General features: G+C 32.5%; 1 protein-coding gene and 1 long non-coding RNA gene across 2 annotated transcripts; both read left to right on the top strand.

Moving 5' to 3' along the window:
- The first annotated feature begins 440 nt into the window (after window positions 1-440).
- LOC127722259 (histone-lysine N-methyltransferase PRDM9-like) lies at window positions 441-27019 on the top strand. The gene is made up of 8 exons (XM_052229154.1): window positions 441-488; window positions 7430-7604; window positions 10542-10655; window positions 11994-12067; window positions 14219-14336; window positions 15646-15719; window positions 22472-22666; window positions 26708-27019. Exons 1-8 carry the CDS (start codon window positions 474-476, stop codon window positions 27017-27019), a joined length of 1077 nt encoding a protein of 358 aa, XP_052085114.1. The 5' UTR covers window positions 441-473.
- On the top strand, window positions 8920-12029 carry LOC127721287 (uncharacterized). The gene is made up of 3 exons (XR_007991107.1): window positions 8920-9002; window positions 10542-10655; window positions 11994-12029. It is a non-coding gene; the product is annotated as an uncharacterized LOC127721287 (long non-coding RNA).
- Window positions 27020-27542: the final 523 nt, after the last annotated feature.

Here is a 27542-nt window from a genome sequence, read left to right as displayed (position 1 = left end):
ATTTGTTTTTAAAGGGTAGATATTAAATAAAATTGAGAATGGAAATGGGGAATGTGTCAAAGAGACAACAACCCGACCACAGAACAGACAACAGCAGAAGGCCACCAACAGGTCTTCAATGCAGCGAGAAATTCCCGCACCCGGAGGCGTCCTTCAGCTGGCCCCTAAACAAATATATATATTAGTTCAGTGATAATGAACGCCATACTAAACTCCAAATTGTACACAAGAAACTAAAATTAAAAATGCATGTTTCACTTTGGTTTACATATTAGTGCAATGTCACGTGACTTGACAGACTGGAAAAAGAACTTGAGATTAAAAATATGGTTTTCTATTTATAATATTTGAATTCTCAGTTTATTTATTTTTATGACTATTTTAAAATGTGTGTTGTTAAAGCTATATTCCTTATATTTCGTTTTTATTTCATATCAAAGATTTAATCAGGAAAGACGATAGAACTGTGAATTATGAAGAAAAACTTTGTGAGTACTTGTATTTAAAAAACTGTGAATTTGCAATCGATTAAAAAAATAGCACTTTACACTATATCTTCATGCTTTTAGACATGTTAAATATGATTGAGTAGCAGTAGACCATAATTTTTTAAGTAGCAATTCTGTGAGTGCGCTGTTGCATGACTTATAAAGAACACAACTTTCTGAAAATCTTTGAAAAGGAAGGATAAAAATCATTAGAGTAACAGATTCCACCACTATAACTCGTGTATTACGATATTTCTCCACTCTCAACAGTTAAATTTTTATTATTAAAAAGCTAGGCAAGCCTCGCACTTTAAATATTTGAATTTAACAGTCTTGATAGCCTGGTGCAGCAAAATATTTCATCAGTCATATCTAAATGATCTTTAATGCATTAGAAAGATCTTTTAAAAAGAAATAAACTACATTTTATTTCATGGAGATTGGATGTATAGTTTTTGAGGTACGACATTTTGAAAGTGTTGAATATGTTATATTTTTAGACCGTTTCTATGATAATTTTTGTACAGTAAGATGGCACCAAAAACAGTTAAAAAAGCCAAAATCAAATAATGAAAATAACAGAACTTTTTAATGCCTGAACCTTTTGATGTAAAATTTTAAATACATATAAAGAAATATAAGTACCTTAAATGAGTATGAAAATGGAAATTTTTTTTGTTGGAAATTGAAAAAAAAATCCATAGTTACCATGGTAACGAAACAGAAAAACATGAAAATAACTGCTTTGAAGGCTTTTAACTTGCAATAGTACCCACAGAAGTCAGTTTTTTTATAGGAATTATTAGTTTCTTGATAAAACAAGTTTAGGGGTTTAATTTCTGCTGTTGTTTTCTGATATTTGATTATTAAATATTCAGTTACCATGGCAACAGAAAGCTTTATTTCATATTTTCGTGAAAATTTCTTCTCAAATGATAAAAATTAGAAACGTGGAAACTTTTCTGTATTACAAAAGATGAGGACTATTGTTATGACAAATTTAGAGTTGAAAATGCTTATAAAATATAATAATATATGTATTTTTGTTTCCATAGCAACAGTATAAATTCTGAAATTGTAAAGAAAATGAAAAAATATCAAGTTATTAAGACTAAATTTTCATACATCCTTAATGAATCTTAACAACTTGAATATAAGAAACACTGACTGAGTGACATTTATTGATACAATAATTGTAGTATTGTGTTTACTCATTGTTGAAGGCTGTATGCTGATAGATCTAGGTCACTGACTCTGGTAGATGGTGGATGGTTGTCTCATTTGCAAATATATTGCATCTTTAATTTTTTTTGTTTTAACGACTTTTTGAGTATTTCATTTCATTTAACAATGTTTAAGTATATTCAAGAGTTCTCAAAACACATGTAAAGTTAGCATATTTTTGTTTTTTGTGGTTATGCATGTACCGTCAATTGTCACCTTTTTTCAAATATTTTTTTCAATGCAAAACCTCAAAAAAAATGCATATTAAAATCAGAAAATTGAATTACCAAAAATTTATTAATAATTAACTATAAATAAGACCTGTGAGTAAGAAGAACATCACAACACTATCAACAAAAAAACTAGACTTTCACATTCAGTTAGAACTAGAGCAGTAATTTCTATATTTTGTAGTGATTGTTTGTAAACATTTTTTTTCCAGCTTCCATGATCGAAGAGAAGAATCATTTGGTCCGATTTCATTATCAAAATCAAAGTGAATAACAGTTTTAATATAAGTAGTTTCAACTGCTGGTGGTGAACACCACTTAAATGTACATGTATTTGTACTAGACCGTTCCATAAAGTTTACAGTAGCAGTTTCTTTTGATAAAATTTCTTCGACCTGACCTATGTACCAATCTGAAAGACCTGTGACAGCAATCCACTGATTTACTTTGAAATCTTTGTAATTGCTAATAAAAGTCATATTTGCATTGATTTTGACATCATGGCTTCTCTTATGTTTTTTAACAGCTGAAGTTACTTCCTTTTCATTTTCTAGCTTACGTTTCCTTGTTTTGTTGGAATTATTTGTTTTGTTGGAATTATGTTCACGATTTATGTTTAAAACTGTGCTTTGTTTTTTCACAACCCTGACATTTTTCAAATTGTCCTTTTCTGACTTTAATAATTGATTTCTTTCTGTTAATGGTCTTAAATTTTCTTCTTTCCTAGGGACATCCAAGTCAATTTCTACACCAACATGTATGTTACAAGAATACTTTTGGATTATTTGGATAAGATTGTTTTTTAACATGTCTATACTTAATGCCTTTCCTTCAGTTGAAAACCTGTACAACACATTATTTGCTTCAAAACTTAAAACACATTTATAGTACTTTAACTGAAATTTTAAAGCAACAATTTTCATGTGAGAAGTTTTAAATTTTGATAGAAGTTTTTTAACATCAGTTTCAGATTTGCATTGTCCATATCTTAATATATTATCTATTATCTTCTGTTTCTCTGCAATTTTTTTCATTTTTTTTCTTTTGATTTCATCGGCTCTTATTTGTAACATTTCAATTCTTTTGTTTTTTATATCTTTGGATCTTTGTCGCCACTTTTCTATAAATTTTGGCAACAATTTAGATACTTTTTGCATAATATCAGCCTCATTAGATTGAGTGTCAAGCCAATCAGAAGTTTTATTATTAACATATAAAACCATTCCTTCAATGTGAGCCGTGGTTGCATTAGGTTTGAATCTTTTAATTCTGTCTAACTGACCAAAATTTGATTCATTCGATTGATTTGTTTTAGGAACAGATTGACTAATCAGCATCAAATCCTCATTGGGATCAGCATGCTTCCCTCCAGTTAAGTGATCGACTAACTGCCTTTTAATAACGCTTAAAATACTGGCCAATACAAGTTCTAAAGCCTGTGTCGTTAAAACATCCAATTCTTCGCTGTCTTCGTCCACAGCATGTAAAGCAAAGAAACCAAACAAATCTTTTTCGGGGGGGTAATTTTCAAACATTTGATAATTTTCATCAAACATTGGAGAAGAATCTTGTACTAAATTTGAAATACTATCATGTAACTTTTGGTAATACTGTGACATTTCACTTTAATATAGACACATCATTACAATCAAGAAGTTTCCAAAGTGGACGATTGATATGGACATCCGTTAAACCAAGAGCTCTAACACCAGCAAGGGCAATTTTGGATTCTATGTCAGCATTTACAGATAGTAACAGATTATTACCTGTCCCATACATTTCAATAAAATCTTGTATATGTGTCAAATGACCATATACTGCTCTTGCATTTTGAAATAAAATGTTAAACCTATTCCCACGGAAAGGTACAAGATAATTTTTTAAACCATTTTCAAATAAATAGGCATTAAATTGCTGTGGCCTACCAGCAGTTTCACAACCATGTATTTGCAATAAGTTACAACACGAGCGTATTAATCTTTGAGCAGCAGACTCACTCCTTGTACCCCAGTTACTAAATTGGGATAAAGTTTTCATTCCAATTTTTTCTGCTGTACAAATTTCTTCAAATTTTTTCAACGATTTGTTAGAATAATCAGCAAAATTTGTTAGTAAATGTAATCCACAATAAAAATCATGAATTTCTATAACTGATTGCTGACATTGTTCATTTAAAGTTTCCCAGTTTTCTAAAGCTTTGGGTAATAATGTTTTTCGCCATTCTTCAAACAGCTTAACGTAAGGTTTATTTGTTGGACCTCTATCGCTCATAGTATTATGAATGGTTTTTACCATTTTGCTAATGACTTTTGTTAGTATTTCAGGATTTTTTTCATTAGTCAATGATACATAAATTTCACTTAATTCGTTAAACAATGCTTTTGTTGCATTTAATTGTGTTGCACTGTTTTCTGTTGCTAAGTCCATCAAACTTGCTGAATATGTTTTTTCTGAAGTTGTTATGTCAAAAGTAAAAAAATGTTCCCCCCACTTGCTTGTGCCATCAAACTGTAACGTGTTTGCAGAGTCCTTGCTTAAAATAGTATCTGCCAATTGAAATTTTGCCATCAAATTAGCTTGCAGAGCCATTCTTTTTGCAAATGTAACTTCTGGCATATCATTCAGTTCTTGACCAGTCATATTTTTTATGACTGATTTAATTACATTGCTGCACATGTTACAGCTAACACCTAATGATATTAATTCCATATATGTTTTTTTCATTTCATCACAAAACTCTCGCGACCCATCTTTTCTTGTCTTAAAAATAGGTATTTTTGTGCATTCTTCAATTATTTCCTGTAGGATGGCATTCGATTCTTGAAGTTCCTTGTTTTCGTCGCGCAATTTAGAAATATTTTCATTCTGTTTATTTTCAAAAAGTTCTGGTTTGGACTTAAGATATGATATTTTTTTTTGTAGATTTCTTTTATCCTCTTTCAAAACTAAGATTTCTTTTTCTCTTTGCATAACGCTTTCTTCCATAAAGGAAGATTTTTCTTTTTCATTTGTTAAAGTTTTGTTTATTGTTTCTAATTTAGAGTCTCTTCTCTGAATTTTTTTGTTAATGTTCCTAGTATTATACTTTTGAAGTTTGTTTATAACAGTTTCATATTTTTGTTTCAAGTCTGAAAGTTCTTTGTCTGATATTGTTTTATCTTTTATGATTTTACTTAGTTGATCAGGTAATTGCTGATTTTCCTTATATTCTTGTGTAAGTTCTTCTTCAACTTCTTCTTTTTCATGTTGAAGTTGGTAATTTAAATTTTGAATTTGTTGACAGCACTTTAATGTTTTTATTTTCTGTTTTGAACACTTAGGATTTTCACAACCCTCTGCCAATATGTCTGTTGAGCTTGCTTTATTAGTACCCATTTTTGGGTACGTATACGTTTCATTTAAAAAATGTTCTGAAAAGCTATAGCCTTTTCTACTCATATCTAAATGATTTTTTAATAAACATTTAACAGAGTAACGCATTGCATGTTCTGAAAAAGTTTCGCTTTTAAGCCCCATTATATTATGAACCCACTTTGTTAATTCTGCGAAAGTGTAATTATTTGAGCTACGAAACTTTTCAAGTTCATATACAACACCATTAGTGACTTGACCACAAACAAAAGTATACAAATTATTTGAAAAAATTCTGAATTTTGAACAATGAATTCCTATGACGGTTGAATCTTCTGACAACAATAGAACTTCTCTTAAAACTTTTTCTTTTAATTCTTCTGTATTTGCTTTATCAAACTTGTTTTCTATCTTCCTTATCAAATCACTTATTTTACTTGGTATCTTTACTCTTGAGTTTACTTTCTTTAGAAGACCCGGTAACTTTTCTTGTATATTTTGTTGTTCGTACCGAAGAATATCTCGTAACTGAATCACGAAAGCATAATTTATGTCTGAAAAATAAAAAAAGGAACCTACAGTTTGTGAAGAAGAAAAATCCCCTACCCCTCTATTTAGGATATTAAATTGTCTTTAATTTCATTTAAGTTCACTTTTTCTCTCTCTCGAAATTTATTTGAATGTTTTTATCAAGCAGAACTTGTATTTTTATTTTAAATATCTAATCAGGAAAGCATAATTCTTATCTGAAAAACAAAAAAAAGGAACCTACATTTCAAGAAAAAAATCCCATCCCCCCTATTGCCTTTTATTTCAGTTAAGTTCACATTTTTTCTTGAATTATGTCTAGGAAGTTTTTTCGAATAATTTATCAAGTTTCATTTTAAATATCTAGTTTCTTTGATGTTAGAAAATTTATTTTATATAAGTTTTTCAACAGAGGATTGCGTAAAATCGAAAGTGAAACTTGATTTTCGTATTGTTTATAAATAGTTCACGTAGTTCATTCATGTTACCGGTATCCGTAAGTTCTTTATTTTAGCAAAGAAACATTTATCCGTATATTACTGTGCTAAATTACCTATGTTTTCACGTTTACACGCGTCTTCTAGTGATTTAAACACGCCATTTATTTGCGCTGCTGCTACAGAAATCGAATTCATTTTGATCTGGAACGTTATCGACTTTCAGAAAATTTTGAAGGTCGTGACCTTTTTTCAATGAAGTAAAGTCAGTATCGCTTTAGTTTCGCATCTTTTGACTAGTTACTGTTTGAAAAGAGCTAGTTTTAAATTTTTTACTCGTATAACTTTCATCAAATACTTTTATAAAATAAATATTGAAAATTTTAAATGAAATTGTTTTTAAAATTTTAAAATTTGATAAAGCTATAATATCTTCAAGAAAGTTATACGAAAATAAAGCTTAAAATATGCGCTTTCATATTATGTTAATTTTAAATGTCTAAACAAACGGGCGGAGGTGGCAAATTTAGTCAGAACTCGAGATCGTTCTAAATTTACGCTGTCCAACTATCATACCGCGTATAAATTTCGGAAACGTCGCCGAGTTTAAACATTCGGAAGGTAAGTGTTTATGTACAAATGTTGAATAAAAAACAGATGATATTAATCTACAAATGATGCTCTTTCGATTGGTATAATTTTCGTAAACACATTTAAACGGGAAAAGAACTAAAATAGCGTTTTAAAAACTTAGACATTATGCAAAAATCGTGACGTCTAACTGAACGTTACACTACACATGCACCAGGCTAGTCTTGAGTGGAGAAATAACTAATTATACACTTTTTGCAGTGATGGAATCTATATATAACAATTTTAATATCTCATCCTTATCTTGGAAATCACTAATAATATTAGTTAAACAAGAGTTTTAAAAATAAAGGAAATAAAACATGCCAATACGCCAAATTGAATATGAATCATACAAGTCAACTAGGCATCAAACTTAAAGTTGTGCTCAATCCAGTAAGTATGTTAATTGGTTGATTTCTGAGTGAGTACAAAATGTTATTGAAATTTTTATGACCTTAATGCCTGGAAGTTTGAGTACAATGCCTTGCCCGAAATATTATTTGATTAGTACGAAGTTGTATTGTTGTATTTCTTTTAGGAGATACCAAAACTTGCCAATATGGAGCAAAGCGATTTTAGGAAATTTGAAGAGGATGAAAGATCAGGGGGTATTGAACAATACTTCACCAAGACCCAGATGGCCAGCTTATCTAATTATGAGAAGCTGAGATATAGAAATATGAAAAAGAATTATGAAATGATGGTTAAAATGGGTATGCTTGATTACAACTGCAACTTTAGGGTATTTAGGATAATGTTGTGTTAGGTTTATTTGTTTGTCAGTCAACAAACATGGCCACCATGGCTAAAAATAGAACATAAGGGTAAAATGCATATATGTATTATCTTGTATCTTGATAAGCTATGAATTATAATAGATTTATTCATATATAAAGAAAATCAGATAAGGATATTTAATGCTCAGAAAAGAGAAAATATGACAAAGATGAAATGCTCAGAAAGTCCAGTTCTAAATAATTTCTATTTTAACAAATCTTAAAGCTATACTAGACGGGGGTTAAAAAAATCCACAAGCCGAAAACCTGGGGCTAGAACACTAATGCCTCGGGCAATCAAAACATAAAATCCAATTATTGCCCGACAAGACTAGTAAAATAAAATATTGGCGTTCTTAAAATAGAAAGCGGAAAAGCCCTTCCTTACTATTTTTATCTCGGTGGATTTAATAACTGCATACAGGCTTCCAGGATTTGGAACTGATTTTATACATGTTTTAGACATAGAATGAATAACTGGGTGGACAGGTATCATGTATTGATAGCATATAGATTTCTCATTACTGGGGGACATTGTATATTGCCCATGCTGAGACTTTCAATAAGCATAAAGGGGTACTGAGGAAGTATGGTGCATTGATTGATATGATCAGATTATTTTGCAGGGGTAGCAGTTCTTCCAACAGGACTAGTAAAATTCTGGTGGAGAACTGTAACAAATTTTTTAACCCTTTGGTATATAATAGAAAAGCAAAGGATATGGGGTATCCATCCATGACACGAAATCAGTACATGCACGCACAAAAAAAACCCACATAATATGTCAATTTTTTACTTTTTCAAAAATTTTAGCTTATAATCTTTAAATGATAATGAATATAGACACACATTTTGATCCACATAGTTTCTATTCAACACATATCAACTTTCAATCTGCACTGTTAGCCACTTTTCGATGCCCCATCTAGTAAAACTATATTCGGACTATATTTGCCAAATTTTGTTTAGACACATAAGAAAATTTTGGCAAAAATACTGGTGGGCTTTAGATATTGATCTGGTGACTACTGATATCTGTAAGTCTCTAAGCATTGAACGTGGTGTTCCAAGATTGTCCTTAATTTCAAAATGGATCTTTTCTGTTTATCAGTTTCAGTTTTAATTGACATTATCTTAGTCGCATAACATTTTTGTTATTAATAAGATTTACGTGAGGATTCTTTTCATTTTAGATATTTTATTGATTTGTTTTGACAGGTCTGCCTGCACAGAAGCCAGAGTTTATGAAGAAACAAATTAAAACCCCATCAGCAAAACATACAGACTTTGCTTCCGAAGACAATTGGAAACCAAGCTCATCCAAAAAGAATATAGGTTTGTCTATTATAGCAATACATTGGTTTTTACCAACACAGTTGTAGTTAAATTTGAGTACTTTGTGTCACTACTGTTTTTTATATCCCCGCTTTAAAAAAGTGGGGGGTATACTGTTTTACCTCTCAGGCTCTGTCCATCCTTACGTCAGTCAATCCGTCCGTCTGTCCCATGAAAATTTTTTGTCGCATCTTTCTTAGGAACTACATTACAAGGAATTTTGAAATTTGGTTTCAGGGTTTATATGAGTCAGCTAAACCGTGTGATGCATTTTCAGATTCATCACTAAACAACTTCCTGTTTACCGAAAGACTTGCATCATTTTACATATGACATCCAAGTTGAACATTTTCGTCACATTTTTCTTGAGGGAACTACATTACAAGGATTTCTGAAATTTGGTTTCAGGGTTTAAATTAGTCAGCTATACCGTGTGATGTGTTTTCAGATTCGTCACCCAACAACTTCCTGTTTACCGTCAAGTATTTGAGGGGGTATCATCAGTGAGCAGTAGCACGCAGTTTCACTTGTTATTTATTTTGGTTTTAATTAATTCATTGTTCAATTAAAACTGTCTGATATGTTTTCTGGACACCTAAAAAAAACAACAAAATAGAAAAATTGTCAAGTGCAAACATTACAAGTAGTTAAAACATATTATAAATTACCATTTCTTTGACATTAGAACTAAGGGTATATCAATTGAAGTTATCATTTTATTATTTGATGCGTTGCTATGATTACTGAATTTATCACGTAAAAAGATAATTCAACTGTAATAACATAAGTTACAAAATAGCAGAGGTGTATATGTTTTAACCCCTATACCACCCCTCCTTTTTGGTGTCATGATCCTAAATCAAATGCTTTATATCTGATTGCACCAGTACGATAATATTTGTTCACAACATATATTGAAAAGCATGAAAATTTTAACAAAACTACATGTCTGTCACATAAATGTCAATGTCGATGATGACAGAAATTTCGACTTGCATAAACATGCAAGGTCACAGTAACTGAAAATAGACTGGTTAACCTCAGTCCATCTGTCCATCAGTCCCAAGTCTAGTGTTTAAACACATACATGTATCAGGTTGGTTTGACTCCAATCTTGATTGACTTGGATTGTCAAGTTTTCCAGCTAAAGGTGGTTGTCCCCAGGCACTCCAACTACCTTCATCTAAAAAAAACTTGATCACAACTAGATAGCTAAAAGTGCTGAAAGTTGAATTTTACCCTAACAAATAATTATAGATTATCATTAGTTGTCTAAACGAGATTGATTTTCTCGCTTGAGCCGGTATGGCGAAAGTGAGAAAAGCAATCAAGTTTAGTTGACCGATGATAATCTGTTTATCGCTATCTTGCTTATGGCGACGTTTATGTTTGCATTGACAATGGCAGGTCTTAGTTACTAGCAATAATTTTTCATATTACTCAACTGTGCTGAGAAAGGAAATTATCAGTTAGTAAGATCAAAGGAAAATATTGTCAAATAGCGATAATCACTCTTATTTTATATAAATTATATTCTAGCCCAGAAACCAACATTTATGCAGAGGTCAAAGAAGAAACGAAGAGTCAAACATGTAGATGATACAGATTCAGATGAAGAATGGAGACCAAGTTCAGAAAAAGCAAAGAAATCTGGTTTGGTTTTTAGACCAAAATAGAATATATGTGTGGTTCCTGTTTTCCAACTAACTTGGACTGAATATCATACCTTTCAACAACAACAAAATAAATCCTGACCTACCAACCCTATTGTTATTTTCATGAAAGCAGAACCACACATATATTTTTACTTGGCCTTATTGGTTAAAAAATCAGAAGATGTGGTACGATTGCCATTCAGGCAACCAGTGGCGGATCCAGAAATTTTCATAAGAGGCGGCCCGCTTCAGTCATGCTTCAGTGATTCCCTATATAATCAACCAAATTTTTCCCATAAAAGGGGAGGGGGTGTGCCCACACCCCCCTAAATCTGCCTGTGGCAAAATTCTACCATATGACATAGAAAGTTAACAATTTGTTTGGCTTACGAATATTTTAGCAATAGTTACTCAAAAACATTTTTAAACCATGCTTAGTAAGATGATTATCCTGTCCACATTTACTTGAAGTTCATGTTATTCAATTGTTTTCATTTTCTTGTTTGTCCTTATGATACTTATGGATATACTGTGAGGCATTTTCAGATTTATTGCTCATCCACTTCCTGTTGTTGTGTTCCTAAAATTGAAATATTGCCAGTCGGAAAAAAAAATCATAAAAAATTGTCAGTGGACACTTTTTCATAATGAAATACTGTCCAGGACAATAATTCATTTAATATGAAATACTGTCCTTGTCCATGAAATTTTGTCACCTCCTCCTGGACAATATTTCACTGAAATACTGTCCATGAAAATATTTTTTCTAAAAATAAGAAGATGTGGTATGATTGCCAATGAGATATCTCTTCACAACAGACCAAATGACACAGAAATTTACAACTATTCAAAAGAGAAATTTAATGGCCTGATCCTCTGCCAAAAAATTGTGAGTGTTTCTGGACTTTTGAAAATATTTTTCCTGAAAAATAAGTCATTTACCATCAACTGATGCATAAATCAATTAAGCAGGTTTGTTTGTTATTATTAATCAAATAGAACAACTTAATTATAATACCATTATTAAAATTAGCCAAAATATTAATTGTTTATATAAACTTCAAAATTCCATCTATTGTCTCAATATACACTATAAATCACCTTGGTTAACCTCCTCTTAACAAGACAAAACTTCAAATTATATGTGTATAAAATATTGTCTGTATATGATATTGAACATTATTTCATAGATAGGGACAAGATTCATGATACAAAGTTATGAAATATTGTATTGGAGGACAATACTTTGCTTTTGTGGTTTATTCTTGCATTACAATAATGACTGAAGATTTGGCTGTATCTTTTAAAGTGAAAATTGTTTTTTTTAATTTTTCAGCAAATCCACCAGTATTTAAGTTGTTGAAGAAAACTAGGAAAGCCAAGTCTGAAAAGATAGAACAGGCATGTACAGTAGGTATCCTGGGAATGTGTCTTGTATCCTAAGGGCAATGACACCTATTTTTTTTTTCAATTGTGGACCTCTGTCCTTGTAGATTATTATAATATCATATTTCCAAATATAGGTGTGGCGTAAATTTATAACAAACCAGTATTTTTTTAATCTTACCACATGATTTATATGTGCTTTGAATATCTTTAACAAGCTCTATATATTTATACCTAGTAATTCTCCACAATTTGACATTTTTGTCTTGCCTGCAATAAAAATCACAGAATACAAGATATGCGGATTACTATCCTGAGACAGCAGCAAAAACTTAACTTTTGTAAAACTACATTTCAGAGGATAGAAGATTTGGATGTGTCATACCTTGTATGCAGAAACCTTAAGTTGCAAAGTTTCTGTCTGTCTTATGTCCATTGTCCTTGACCTCCAGTGGCGGATCCAGGGGGAGAGTTCCGAGGGTTGGAACCCCCCTTTATTTAGCAATTGCATTTGAATGGGGACATATAGTTGGAAACCCCCCCCCCCCCCCCCCTTTTAAAATGGCTGGATCCGCCCCTGACCTCATTTTCCGTTCAGCAGATGTCAGAAAAAAACTATATATATTTTTTGTCGTGTGAAATACTTATTTTAGATAATGGGATCCTTTCAAGGTCTACATGTCTGTCAGACATGGTTCACTTGACCTTGACCTAATTTCATGGATCAGTGATCAATGTAAGTAAAGTCCTTATCTCACACTATATAAAGCAATAGTTACTTTAAGTATTGAAAAAGTATTGATTTTTTTTTTGTGGTTTGGTCTATTTCTTAAATACTATAAGCATTACAGATTATACAATTAATGTATGGAATAATTGTAAGGTGTACACGTTTTGTCTGGCAGATTTCATATGACCTTGACCTCATTGTTATGGTTCATTGGTCGATCATAAGTTTTTATTATGGTTATGTCAGTTTATCTGCATATACTATATTTAATATATTATCTATTTTTGGTGTATGAAAGGATTGCATTGTATACATTGTGTCTAGCAGTGTTCAAATGTAAAGCTTTGGTAATTAGGTATTTTTATGCCCCACTTAGGGGCATTATGTTTTTCGGTCTGTGCGTACGTCCGTCCTGCTTCAGGTTAAAATTTTTTGGTCAAAGTAGTTTTTGATGAAGTTCAAAGTCCAACCAACTTGAAACTTAGTACACATGTTCCCAATGATATGATCTTTCTAATTTTAATACCAAATTAGAGTTATGACCCCAATTTCACGGTCCACTGAACATAGAAATGATAGTGCGAGTGGGCCATCCATGTACTATGGACACATTCTTGTTTTTAGATGTTATAAGCAATCAGGCTACTGTAGATTCATTTATTCTTGTAGATTGAGAAAATTTTGTATTTTTCGTGTATATTTGATTTTGCGATTTTTGCCAAAGTCTACATACAGGCCTTAAAAAAAGTGTACATCTTGAATTTAAAAAAAAAAAAAATCAATGGTTAACCTATACCCATTATATCCATGAAAATTGGTAATGTTATAGGCTTATTCTGCGAAAGACCAAGTTTGTAGGCCAATCACTGTAGTACTAGGCCAAGTTTGCTATGTAAAATTTGTTCAATAGCTGAGTTGTTAGGCTAAATTTTTCATAAACTTTGTTTTGTTATTCTATAGTCCTAGATTATTAAGGACTGAGACATCAGGGAGTGAGGGGGATGTAATGACCGAAAGGACATCAAGTAATCGACTAACCTTTAAATGAATTATCATTAGGATGGATATAAACAAACTAGTTTGCATTCATTTAGCATACAGAGCCATTGAGGCCATAAAAAAGAATATTTTGTTTGCCCTAACCCTACTTAACCTAAAAAATTGCTGCCTACTCAAAATCTTTTATTGTCTTTATGAGAAAAAGTTTTTTTTTTAAGCAGATAGGCATGAAGAAAAAACATCTGCCACTTCAATTTCTCTTTGTCAAAAAAGAAAAGAAAATACCTACTTACCTACCTACCCACTGTCTCTACCTCTGGGAAGGATTTGGGCAACCCAAAATACTTTCAAATGTGGTTTGATTGGTTTGAAGAAAAGCCAAAAATAAGTCTGCTCATTTAGTAGTATAGATTCTCTAAACCACTAAAAAAATGTTTTCTTTTTAGAAAGAAATGTCAAGGCCAAAAGATGAAGAAAACAAAGAAGTACATCGATATCCACAGAGACAGCTACCCAGAACTAACTACATGTATCTAGAAGTACCTGATGATGATGAATTCATTTGTAAGTTGCCTTCAATGGGTCAATGTGAACTACTAGTAATTGTTTTGTTTGTCCATTTACTTTTTCATTTTTAATACTATTCCCAAAATTAAATGCATTGGGGCATAGGAATCACTTTTTGAGACCCCAACCCATACATGTGAACTTTCTGTCTCCTTATGTACTCCTGTTGAAGAGATCAAAGTCTGATGTATCACAAATCTAATTGATGAAAGCTTTTTAGACACTTTTTTTACTACATTAATTTACTTATTTTCACTATTGTGGCAAAAAAAAACATTGAATGCATGTTTAACTATTGTGGCAAAAAATCCATTGAATGCATGTTTAACAAGTGCTTTCTGGTGACAATATGCAACTCTTGTAGATTTTGTCTCTTAGGCTAATTAACAGGTGATAGGATATTGATTGCTTGATATGGCACCTGTTTACATTGTTTATGCCACATGCCAAGGACGATTAAAATTAAGGTAAATACAGGCATTGAATAGAAAAGTGGAATGGTGTTGTCAAATGATCAATGGTTTGGATGCATAATTTTTGGTGATTTCTTGAAGTATCTTGAGATACTTGTTTTTGTGTATATATTGCCCCAAAATAAGACTACACAGGTAAACCACAAATTGAAATGTTGACATAAGGTTGTAACTTGTGTGCAGACTGACAAGACGTATCATTAAATACCGGTAAATTGTCCATGAAAAGTGCAAGCTTTCTCAAACAACGAAAATAAATGAATCCACAGTACACAAACTGTTACCAATATAGAGCCATGCAAGTGTAGTAATGGCGGGGAAGTCAGATTGTACTTCTTACATGACCCAGTGTTCCATGATCAGTGCTGTATAATTACATACGAAATTAGAAAGAGAATCTTTTCAATTATTCTTTCAACTGATATTGTTCAAATAGACATGCTACAAAGATAGTGTAAAACAGGATATATAATGTTCAGAAAGAATATAGAAGAAAAAACACAAAAAAAGATCAGACAATTAGTTGCATTTAGGTAAAAGAATGTTGATAAAATAACCTCTTGATCTTAGGTCTAAGCTACTGACTAGCTTGCTAATCTCCTGATCTGAGAGTTTCAGCATATGACATGTATGCATGCAAACCACACATAATATAAAATTTTCATTTAACTTATAATTCTTACAAAATTCTAAGGCAAATACAACCAGTCACAAAATTAATTTGAGTGCCTCTCATTCCCCATGCCCACCAATGAGCAATTTTGGAACAAACACCATCACGTGAGTGAAAAAAAATCGAGACACTATTACTATGATTTCAATTCTTGTTGTAGATTGTGAAGATTGTGAGAGAGAATATGAAGGAGATTGTCCTGTGCACCCTTGTATTCATATATATGATTCTAAGGTAGTATAAAATGAATGTACAAATTTAGATCACTTAACTTGACTGTCCTGTTCACCTGTGTACATAGTTTGATCACTTAAATTCAGTTGACATGGTTGATATATGAAGGAGATTGTCCTGTGCACCCATGTATTCATATATATGATTCTTAGGTAGTATAAAATGAGTGAACAAAGTTAGGCGACTGTCCTGTGCACCCGTGTATTCATATATATGATTCTAAGGTAGTATAAAATGAGTGTACATAGTTAGATCACTTAACTTGATTGTCCTGTTCACCAGTGTATTCAAATATATGATTCTAAGATAGTATAAAATGAGTGTACAATAACATAGTTAGATCACTTAACTTCAGTTGATATTCAGACATACAAGAAATGGACTGTCCCATTTCTGGGAATATTATTTGAAGAAAGTAGGCTTCACACATACACATGCCAGAATTGTTCAGTTAATGTTGTTTATAACAAAAAAAATTTGAAGATAGATAAGTATTGCGCAACAGTTTATCTAAGGATGTATTCTGATGTTTCAGTCTCATTGAAATCTGGTTCGGGATTTTTTTCCAAAACATGCGATACAAGTTGAAAATATCAATGAATTTTTTAAATATTAATCAAGCTAAAGTTATAATTTAGTCAGTGCATGTCATTAGCCAAAATTTTGAGAAAATGGGTGAAGGGTTACAAAGAAATGATTTTACCAAAATTTGTATTGCCCATTTCAATTTTTCTTTTCAAATTTCTTAGATATGTATTTTTTCAATCATTTATAACAAAGAATATGAATCAAAGTTTAATTGTAAAACTGTTTGTTTTCATGATAATAGCCCAAAAATTAATGAAAAATGGGGTACTTTTAAATTGCTGTAGCAAAAAAAGAAGTGCACCACCATATGATTTTTTCTTCAATTACTTTCTTATAGTCATCATGGTCATATAAACCCAAAAATCAGGTTGACGCTTTCGCCGACTAAACCTAGTTGACTGGGATACATGCTTCGGACAGCTGACGATGTTTACCGGGATCGGAATACCTTCTTTATATTTCCCACTGAAAAACAGTGCTGTCTTTCTTTGTTTAATGCCTGGATGAAAGTGTAAACATGGCGCTTCTGTTTGTTGAAAACTTACAAAATCAAATGCAATTTATGGATTTTACTGGAATTTGAAATAAGGGAACATATTTTTTTTAAGAATTTGGAAGAATTGAAGCCAGACTGGTATACTTTTTTGACATAAAATGCCGTTTTATGTACAAAAACACTTGGAATGGACATGGTTCAGTGTACAAAATTTGTACAACCTTGTTAAGATTAACAAATTTTATTTGTTTCTGACAATAATAATATCAAAACATTAACAATACTGTGTCCATCATGGTGTAAGTGAATAAATAAAGACATCCCGTACGAAATAAGTAGTAGGATTCCACCTAGACACTAGTAGGAATGTAGTAGGAATCTACCTAGAATCAAAGATTCTATATAGAAAGTAGGCGGACATGGAAAATGAACAAAATTCTGACTGGATTTTTTATTTTCTCACTTGCAAAATCCTACCATCTAGCTGGAATTTTAAAAGTCTGCATGGATTTTTTTCTGTTTTGAAAATATGAAGTGGGAATTTGGACAGAAAATCTTATTAAATTGTTCATTTTCCTACTACTAGATTCCTACCAGAATTAATTTATTCCTACTAGAAAATCTTTCTACATGGAATCTTTTTAATTATCTTAAACTGGATTCCTGTTTGCTAGTGACACACATTTTGCTGTGTTAAATGTAACCAAGTTCCAGTTCACAAATTCAAAAGTTTGAGGATAGAAGAATGAACAGTTGTGTTGGAACACAATGCTGCAAGGGTCAAACAACTACAATACAACAAATGGAAGTTTTTAACGACCTTGACTGGATATACATCCCTCGCACGGTCGGCTCGGTGCCCGAAGGCGTTTGGTGAGCGTTTAAATAATTTTGTGCCATCGGTCAGGAACAGGTGGAGGACGCCATTTTGGTAGGCCGCCATCTTGGTTTTGTGATTTGTTTTGGTTTTTCTTTTGTTGACTATTTTGATGTTATGTCTTCACAACGGCTGCTTTCAGGGCCAGATTGGTCAGCTTGGCAGCCCGCTAACCTCGATGATGGAGTACTGGTAGATGAGTCTCGGACGTAGTAATAACGATGACAGGAAGCATTATCAGGACCAGAGTCGTGAGACAGTGAAATGGCGGTCCATCATCTAACACCTAGGATACAGCCCTCGGACGTCACTCGGCATACCACTCCCCCATCCATAATGGGTTTTGGAGTGTATGTTGACGCGGGAATTTGCCCCTACGCGGATTATAGCCTAACGTAGTCTGTACAGCGTTGGATTGGTTTCTGTCATCGAAAGTAGTAAGTCGTTGATCCATCTAACTGTAAACCCTCATCGAAGATAGCGGGTAAAGGAGAGCTGACCCAGCACGTCCGTTCAGTTGTAATGACTGAGACGTGACTGTAATGACAACTACAATATTGAAATATGAGAAAATATATATGGCTCATGTAGATTGAAGGTAATTTTTATACTTTTAAATGAAATTTTTTATCTGCATGTTTGCCAATACATTTAGTAATCAGTTAATTCAACAATAGTGCATAAATTTACTCATTATTTGTTCATTACTCTTTAATTTCATCTAATCAACATTTTTGCCCATATACTTATATAAAACAATTTATAGCTTGGATATATATCACAGCTTCCTCATACATTTCAAAAGTCATGAATCTATTCCATGCATTTCCTTTGTTCTTTGTTGTTGAGATTCAAAATTAAATGATTGACCCAGTTGTGTATTTGTGAATATACACTTACATTTTGTATATTTTTAGCTTCCTACTAGAAAATATTTTTTCTATGTAGAATTTTGAAAAATTCCTACCAGGTTTTCCAGTAGGAATTTTATTTTCCCGCCAAATTATTCCTGCTAATTTAAATATTCCTGGTAGGAATATACAATATTCCTACTAAGAAATTCCTGCTAATTCAAATTTTTCTGCTATTTTCCGTGTGGATTCCTACTACTGTCTGACTAGAATATCACTCTTTTCTGGTAGGAATTCAATGCAATATTCCTACTATATTCCGTGTACATTCTGTGTGGAATATTTCATACAGGATCAATAACTACAGACAAGTTTTTATTGATATTTTACATAGATGCCAACCATTACCAGTGTTCTCCCCAGGCCGATATGACGCTGCGGTGCCGCAGCGCCTTCATAATATTTTTGTAGATCCCGCAGCGTCTTAATTGGCCGCTGTCCCTTAATACTTGATCCCGCAGCGTGTTAATTTTCACATTTTCATTATAAATGTTGGTTAAAATTGTCAAGTTACTGATCACCGCTGATTGGTTGGTCAGTGTTACGCAATAACTGATAATTAGTTTTACCTGAGCCACGCTTATCTCAGCCTTATCGGACTATATGTTATCAGGTAATAGCATAAATGATCATCAAGAAGATAGATATTTTTTGAAGAAAATTAAAAAAATTTAAAACTTTAGTGCAGAAATTGAAGAAATAGATCGCAAATACATTGTATTTACGCATCGTGTGTGTGATCACTTGACCATTTATATAACGATTTTTTTCATTGGTCGAGAAGAAGAATCTATTTAAACACGACCAATGAACGTGTTGAATACACATGATAAATTTGAATACATATTGCTAAAGATATTTACTATGAAAACTATGAATGAAAGTATTAGTAGTTGAAACAATTAAAATAAAGTTTGATTAAAGATAACGAGGAGTGATTTACTTTAATAGAAAGTGAAAAAATGTTGCTTGCAAGGTAAATTCGTCTGAAACTGTCATATTTTTAGAAATAAAATGATCATTGAACATCGATCGTTTCGTGCGTCGGGAAATATGTGACAATCAACACGGGTACAGAACCGCCGCAGCTTCTGTATAATGTCACTGGGTAAATAATTTCAATGGTTTTAACTTTAACGAATTTGTAAAGTTTCGTTTATATCTATCCGCCAAAGATAGGATTAAACAATAATATGCATGGAAGCGTAATGTGAAACTACGGAAACTGGTCAGCTGTTCATTTATAAAAAAAAAATTGTTTTAAAAAGTTGTATACCAAATATATTAACCATATTCGATTTTATTAATTCTGAATGAATATGTTCTCTGCAAATAACAAAGGGGTGAATTATAAGCAAAAGGTAGATGATGGAAGTAGAAGTTGTTTTCACACCAATGACTTCTAATGAAAAGGGGAATACACCTCCGCCTACACTGTCAGTATAAGCAGATTTCATTGCTTTTCCTAATCCCAACTAAGCTCAAGTTTTAGCAATTGATAAAAGCAAGCACCATGTTTCTGGTTTCAATGACAAGTGGCTGACTGAGTTTTCATGGCTTAGAAATGTTAAAGGGGGTATAATCAAAAGTTATTGTGAGTGGGGGTTTAATTTTTAACCCTGAAGAGGATAAAGATAAAGTTGAGGAACAGACTGTCCAACAAAATAACACTATCTTGAAACAATATCCCTAGAAGGAGCAGAGAGTAGAGATGAATATTTATATTTTGACTTCTTTAATTGACTGAATATAAATAACTTTTGTGTTTAAAATCAATTTATTTCATATATATATTCTTGTAATTCATTAATACTCTGCATTATTAAACACATAACACAAAGCATTATAATTCATATTGCATGTCATGATTTATGACTTATTGCTTCAGATCACAAACGTTCACTCTAAAAAAAGAGTTACGCGCCCTTGAATTTTGCTCCTTAAAAAAATCCTTGGGAGAACACTGATTACCGTTTATCAGTAATTGTTACGATTTTTTAGCCGAAATTACAGTGTTACCGCAACAGTCTACTTTTTACAGATTTCTGTTCATTTCCGGTCCTCAACTTTTTTTGTCGTTTAGATAATGTTGTGATCATTTTGACGCTTGATTGTAGTTAATTATCGTGGAAGCGTAAGCGTTTGAGTGATTCAGAATATAAAACACTTTCAGGTTTCTCTGATTTTCTATATGTTAAGCACGATTTATACATTTCTTGTTAGATTCCGAATAGTTAATGAAGGCATTTGAAATGAGTCCTTTTTCCCTTACTTGTATTCCCCTGTATTTGCTTCTCAATTGATTTCACGATGTCATCAGCAGGAACAAGTGCTTCTGCAGCAAAGAAAAGAAAATTAGGACAACGTTTTCGTCCTGAAAATTCCATTGAGTTTCCTTGTCAGATCAGGAAGAACAGAACTGACACGTGCACACGTCCAATTATTTCTGTTTCAACTTTGTTGTCAATAATGGTTCTGAAAATATTCATGACCTTTACCAACAAAAAGTGCTACGACACACATATACAAATAAACAATTGAAAAGTGCTAAGTCGGCAACATTCCAGGCTCTCCAGAATTAGACTTTAGTTATACTATGGGAGGGAGATAGAGGGACATTTCAGGAAATTAAAATTTGTAATGACAGTAAGTTGAAACAGTTAATTTACATTTGTTAAATAAACAAACAGGATTAAAATAGCCTACTTTTTATTACAAGTCTTTAGTCCTCACTTGCTCATCAACTTCGCGTCTATATATATAGTTGTCAAAAATAAAGGATATTATTTGCCCATCACTTTGCATTAGTTGTTTATAGTATGATTATGGTAAAAAAAAATTGACTTACTGTGATTACTGAAAAAAATCACAAATTACTGAAATCTCAAATTAATTTTTCTGATTGCACCACAAACAGGACAAAGGGGTTGGCATCTATGTATTTATAAATTTTTTTTTTTTCAATCGGGCCTCAATTTGTTCATTTTTCATTTATCTCTGCCACCCTTTTTTTTCTCTCATTTTGGGCAGTTTTCACAGTGACCCATCGATTCAGGCCTTTTAACTTTCACTGTGAAAGATTGTAACAAATTGAGGCCTGATTTATATGGATCCAATGCCGTCAGTCAGCTCCAGAAGCAACTTAAGTAGTGCATCCATTTTGGCCTGGCAAATATCCACTTTTTTATATGGGACGAGCTCTGACGTCCCATGGCCCCAGCTTGTCTGGCTAAACAACTGTTGGATATCAGCAAGACACTGACATGCCAATCCTTTTGGCCATGTTGAAATATGTGATAAAAACAGAACAAGTTCGGGTACAATCTCCAACTTCCGGTTTTGGTATAAAAAAAGATATGTAGAGAAACACACAAAAAAATTTGAGTCAGCGGCTATTTTTTCAGTCGGTCAGGGTGTGGGGAAACAAACTTAATTTTAATTTCAGTCTAATATGAAGATCTCCCACTTTTGACACAATAGCCAGGGAAATTATCGTCTCAAGAGTAGCTTCTGTCAGAGCGGCTATTGGTGAAAGTGTTAAGAAAAAAAGTTTTAATTCTCGAAATTTTTGGGTCCTCAGAGGTGTACATCCTTTATAAATTTATTTGAGAATTTTTCTATCTGACATTAAGGTGCAACTGAATTTAAAAACAATAAACCTAACACATCAAATCTAAAATCCTTTCGTGTTCATGGTCTTATGTAGGTATATGTGAAACTATTTTTACAGTCAAATGCATAACCATTCTTAAAAAATAGAATTCTTAGAATTTGACAAATTGTTTCATGTTTCAAACAGGGATAAAAGCTACTTAAGCCAGAAAAGATTTCAAGAATGATTTTTAATAAAATTTTAACCTGTTTTCTCCCTTTAATTAAGAGCACAACTAAAAGTGAGGAAAGGGCTATGGAAACATTACCAGAGGGACTGTCAGTCAAAGAATCTAGAATACCCAACGCTGGACTTGGTGTGTTTGCAGACAAAACTTTTCCACTGAGAAGTAGATTTGGACCGTATGAAGGAGAAGTAACAACTGATCCAAATAAGGCCCACTCCACAGGTTATGCTTGGCAGGTTTGTTACGTTTTTGTTTAAGTTGGACCGTATGAAGGAGAATTAACAACTGATCCAAATAAGGCCTACTCCACAGGTTATGCTTGGCAGGTTTGTTACGTTTTTGTTTAAGTTGGACCGTATGAAGGAGAAGTAACAACTGATCCAGATAAGGTCCACTCCACAGGTTATGCTTGGCAGGTTTATTACGTTTTTGTTTTAGTTTTAAAGGTTTATCTGTCTTTATGGGTTTTACCTAGATTTCATGGTTTGCTGTACTTCAAAATGTGATAGGTTAAAGTTTTGGTGTAAGGTAGTTTGTAGGCTCATCAATTGATAACTTCATACACACAGTTTTATTATTTAACATTAAGTGATCTCTTTGATGTTTATGTCAAATGAGAGTTTATAAATCGAAATGTGATATTGGGAACGAAGCATGAACACTTAAATTCTTAATTTCAATGCTGTTATAAGCAGTGAATTCATTATGATTCATTGTTTATACCTTTTCATTATTTACTTTTAATGAAGAATTTGTCTTTACTGTAATATACAATATCCTAGAGGTTTCCTGGTTATGTGCAGAGTTTGTCAAAACTACAAAATCAAGAGTCCATAATGGTACCACTTAAATAAATGAATCTACAGGACTGTACCATTCATATTGTATTATCGTCTCAGATATTTCTGGAGAATATACATTTTTCACACATAACTTGTTATCCTAAAAAAAATACTTCTACTTTGAAATTAGATACTTTATTCTCTAAAAACTAAATACAAGTTTACTGAGAAATATACAATATAAATACAAATACAATAGTTTTGGTAAACAAATGCAGTACGATATTGTAAAATGAAGTACAAAATGATGATGGCCTGTTGAATTTTCAGCATAGACGGATAGTAATCTGCTTGTCTGTGACACAAAACTTTCTAAACCCTTTTAAGGATTAATCCAGGTTAAAATGTATGGGAGGGTTGGACACCACATTATATTTTTGTCTGTGGGTAGTGTAGTGGGTTCATTAGTTTTTCTTCAGGAGGATGTTGCAAAAGTTGTGGGTGGTGGCTTTATCACGTTAAATACTTTTTAAATTGTAATGGCTTCCATCCCTATAGCTTGTTGTTTTTGCTGATGTAAAATCTATGCTGTTATATTTAAACAAACCCCAAGACTGTACACCATTTCAACCTTATTTGAAACAATGAATTAGTGAATTGATGTTAATGATTGAGCAACAGCAGACTGGGGCAACACTTAAAAATATTTTGGTTTGCCCAAACCCTACCCAAAGGTAGAGACAGTGGTTATATAGGTAGGTAGGCATTTTCTTTCCTTTTTTCAGCAAAGAAAAATTGAAGTGTCATATAAAAAAGAAGATGTGGTATACTTGCTATGTTTTTCAGTCTTCATGCCTATCTGATTAAAAAAAAAACTTTTTTACATCAGGACAATAAAATATTTTAGTAGGCAGCTATTTTCTGGGTAGGTAGGGTTAGGGCAAACCAACTTATTCTTTTTTATGGCCTGAGCTTATAAGTATTTTGAATTTTGCTTTTTTGAAAGAACATCAACTTATTGTTATATAAATAATGTTTCAACAATCAATTATTGTAGCACACTGTATACAGCTATTTTGCATTAATTCTTCTGTTTCATAAAATTTTTCTAAGGTACTACTTAATACAATATCTTCAGATTTGGTCAGCAGCTTGACAGTGGCGAGTTGATATGTTGTTATATACATATGCACTTTCATGGATCTACAATCTGTCGACTCCAGTATCTTGGCATTGCACAAGGTCATGTTTTTCTCCGACTATTTATGACGTCTTTACACTAAATCCATTGGATGTTGGATGTGTACTTATTGATAATTTAGTCTTAGATGCATGATTTTTGTCGAGCCTTCGACTTTTGTCGAAAAAGCGAGACAAAGCGATCCTACATTCTGTCGGCGGCGTCGTCCACAAATATTCACTCTGTGGTTAAAGTTTTTGAAATTTTAATAACTCTCTTAAACTATCCTGGATTTCTACCAAACTTGGAAAGAAGCTTGTTTATGATTATAAGATAGTATCCAGAAGTAAATTTTTTTTTAAAATGGACTTAGTTTTTCTGCCAGGAAACATTACATTCACTCTGTGGTTAAAGTTTTTAAAATTTTAATAACTTTCTCAAACTATCCTGGATTTGTACCAAACATGAACAGAAGTTTGTTTATGATCAAAAGCTAGTATCTAGAAGGAAATTTTTATTAAAATTTTGTACTTGTTTATCCATATTTTACTTATAAATGGACTTAGTTTTTCTTCCAGTTAACATTACATACAGTCTGCAGTTAAATTTTTTAAAACATTTATTAGATTCATAAACTATCCTGGATTTTTACCAAACTTGGACAGAAGCTTCTTACAATAAAAAAATTGTATCTAGAGGAATATTTTTATTAAATTTTTTCCTCATCTCATTTTTGTTGAGCCTGCGATTAACTGCAAAAGTAGGCGAGACACTTACAAATTTTTTTATATTAGTTGTTATTGGCTTTGAACTAGCTGTCAGTAACTGCGAGTACTCTCAGATCTGTACTTAGTGTCTTTTTGTTGTTGGGATGTACAAGTACTCGGTCACATCCACATGTTTTTGTTATAAGTATTTCTATTTGTATCCATCTGATGAATTAATATAATAAAGACAAAATAGAAGATGTGGTATGATTGCCAATGAGACAACTCTCCACAAGAGACCAAATGACACAGAAATTAGCAACTATAGGTCACCGTAAGGCCTTCAACAATGAGCAAAGCCCATACCGCACAGTCAGCTATAAAAGGCACCGAAACGACAAATGTAAAACAATTCAAACGGGAAAACTAACGGCCTAATTTATGTACAAAAAATGAACGAAAAAACAAATATGTAACACATAAACAAACGACAACCACTGAATTACAGGCTCCTGACTTGGGACCCTATGGGAAATACATACAAATGTCTTCTTTTAGAGAACCACTGAATGGAATGAAACCAAACATGGCATGAATGTTCCTTATGAGGTGCTGACCAAGTGTTGTTACTTTGAAGCTGATTCATCATCCAAGATGGCCGCCAGCAGGGGACTTAGTTTAAGATGGGACCCTATGGGAAATACATACATTTAAATGTCCAAAATGTTTAGGAATAAGGGGCCAAAATAAGCATTTTTCTAGTTTCCAGACAATAACTTGTGTTCAAGTGTATGTATCTCTCTGAAATTGTACTGCAAGGTACCATACCACAAAGGGAAGGCTGGGATTTATTTTTGGGGGGGTAATTGCCTCAAAATTGTAGTAATTTGGGGTCAAAATGGGGCCAAAAACAAGCATTTTTCTAGTTTCCAGACAATAACTTGTGTTCAAGTGTATGGATCTCTCTGAAATTGTACTGCAAGGTACCATACCACAAAGGGAAGGCTGGGATTGAGTTTGGGTGTGATGAATCATAAGGGGGATACAAAATTGGGGGGGGGGGGGGGGGATTTTTTTTTTCCCTTTTTTTTTCTTTAAAATTTTCCATTTTAAGTTGGTTATTTCTGATTTATATATAAAAGCAAATAATAATGATATGGTTTGAATAGGTAAATTAAAATTTTTAAAGTTCTTAGACCACATTCATTCTGTGTCAGAAACCTATGCTGTGTCAAATATTTAATCACAATCCAAATTCAGAGCTGTATCAAGCTTGAATGTTGTGTCCATACTTGCCCCAACTGTTCAGGGTTCAACCTCTGCGGTCGTATCAAGCTGGGCCCAGCGGAGCATTTTATTTATATTTATAAGCAGGATAATAAATGTGGAACGTCTTGTTGCGACATGTTTTTCTAATTTATATATATGTAACTTTTATAAAGTTTTTACTTTTCAAAGAAAACAAGAAAACAGTCCAAAGAGTAATCAGGAAAAAATACCTCATATAATTCTTTGAAATATGTTGGTAGACCATTAACAAATTGAAATTAATTGTGGTTTAAGGCCTATAGTAATGGTGGCCATTTTGAATTTCTATATTTATTTCAGATCTATGATGATGGAACCACCAGTCATTATATAGATGCTAATAACAAGACCAAGTCGAACTGGATGAGATATGTTAATTGTGCCAGAAACGAAGATGAACAAAATTTGATAGCATACCAATATAAAGGACTAATATTTTACAGAAGTTTTAAAGATATACCCCAAGGGACAGAATTACTAGTCTGGTACGGACAAGACTATGGGAAGGACCTTGGCATTGATAGAGTGGATATAAAATCCTTAATGAAGCCAAGATATATCAATGGAGAAGGTAGGTATTGTACATTGAGTAGTAGAGTCATGACAATATAGCTCATCTGGTTAGGATTAGACTGGAGGGACCTTTGCAATTTGACAGTGTTGATATGCAATCTTTACTGAAACCAAGATATATCAATAAAAAATAGGGATGGCAACGAGTACTTGAGTACTCGCTCGGAAGGCTGAGTTCCGAGTACAATTTTAGTTCTAGGATACTCTTTTGTCTTCTATAAATCTTGAGATATTTCTCCTTACCATTTCCACTCACTTTAGTTCTTTTAAAATATCCTTCTAAATACTAATATCTATTCACAACGCAAATACATTTATCCAAGGAATTGTATATTTAAATATACAATTCCTTGGTTTATCCTGAGACTTCTATGTGTTATAACTTAGTCTCAGGTTTATCTTTAATCGCCCAAAACGTTTAGGAAATAAGGGGCCAAAAATTAGCATTTTTCTAGTTTCCAGACAATAACTTGTGTTCAAGTGTATGGATCTCTCTGAAATTGTACTGCAAGGTACCATACCACAAAGGGAAGGCTGGGATTGATTTTGGGGGTAATTACCT

This window comes from Mytilus californianus, unplaced genomic scaffold (assembly GCF_021869535.1).
Source record: "Mytilus californianus isolate M0D057914Y unplaced genomic scaffold, xbMytCali1.0.p SCAF_12, whole genome shotgun sequence".
NCBI classification, from domain to species: Eukaryota; Metazoa; Mollusca; class Bivalvia; order Mytilida; family Mytilidae; genus Mytilus; species Mytilus californianus.
The sequence above is the reverse complement of the archived record's forward strand: the minus strand, read 5'-3'. Positions and strand labels throughout refer to the sequence as shown.

What these genes read in the sequence shown, in the direction of transcription:
- LOC127722259 (XM_052229154.1), top strand. An exon ending in TGATGATGATGAATTCATTT is followed by an intron (nt 14,337 to 15,645) that starts GTAAGTTGCCTT and finishes TTCTTGTTGTAG; the next exon opens with ATTGTGAAGATTGTGAGAGA. An exon ending in CCACAGGTTATGCTTGGCAG is followed by an intron (nt 22,667 to 26,707) that starts GTTTGTTACGTT and finishes TATTTATTTCAG; the next exon opens with ATCTATGATGATGGAACCAC.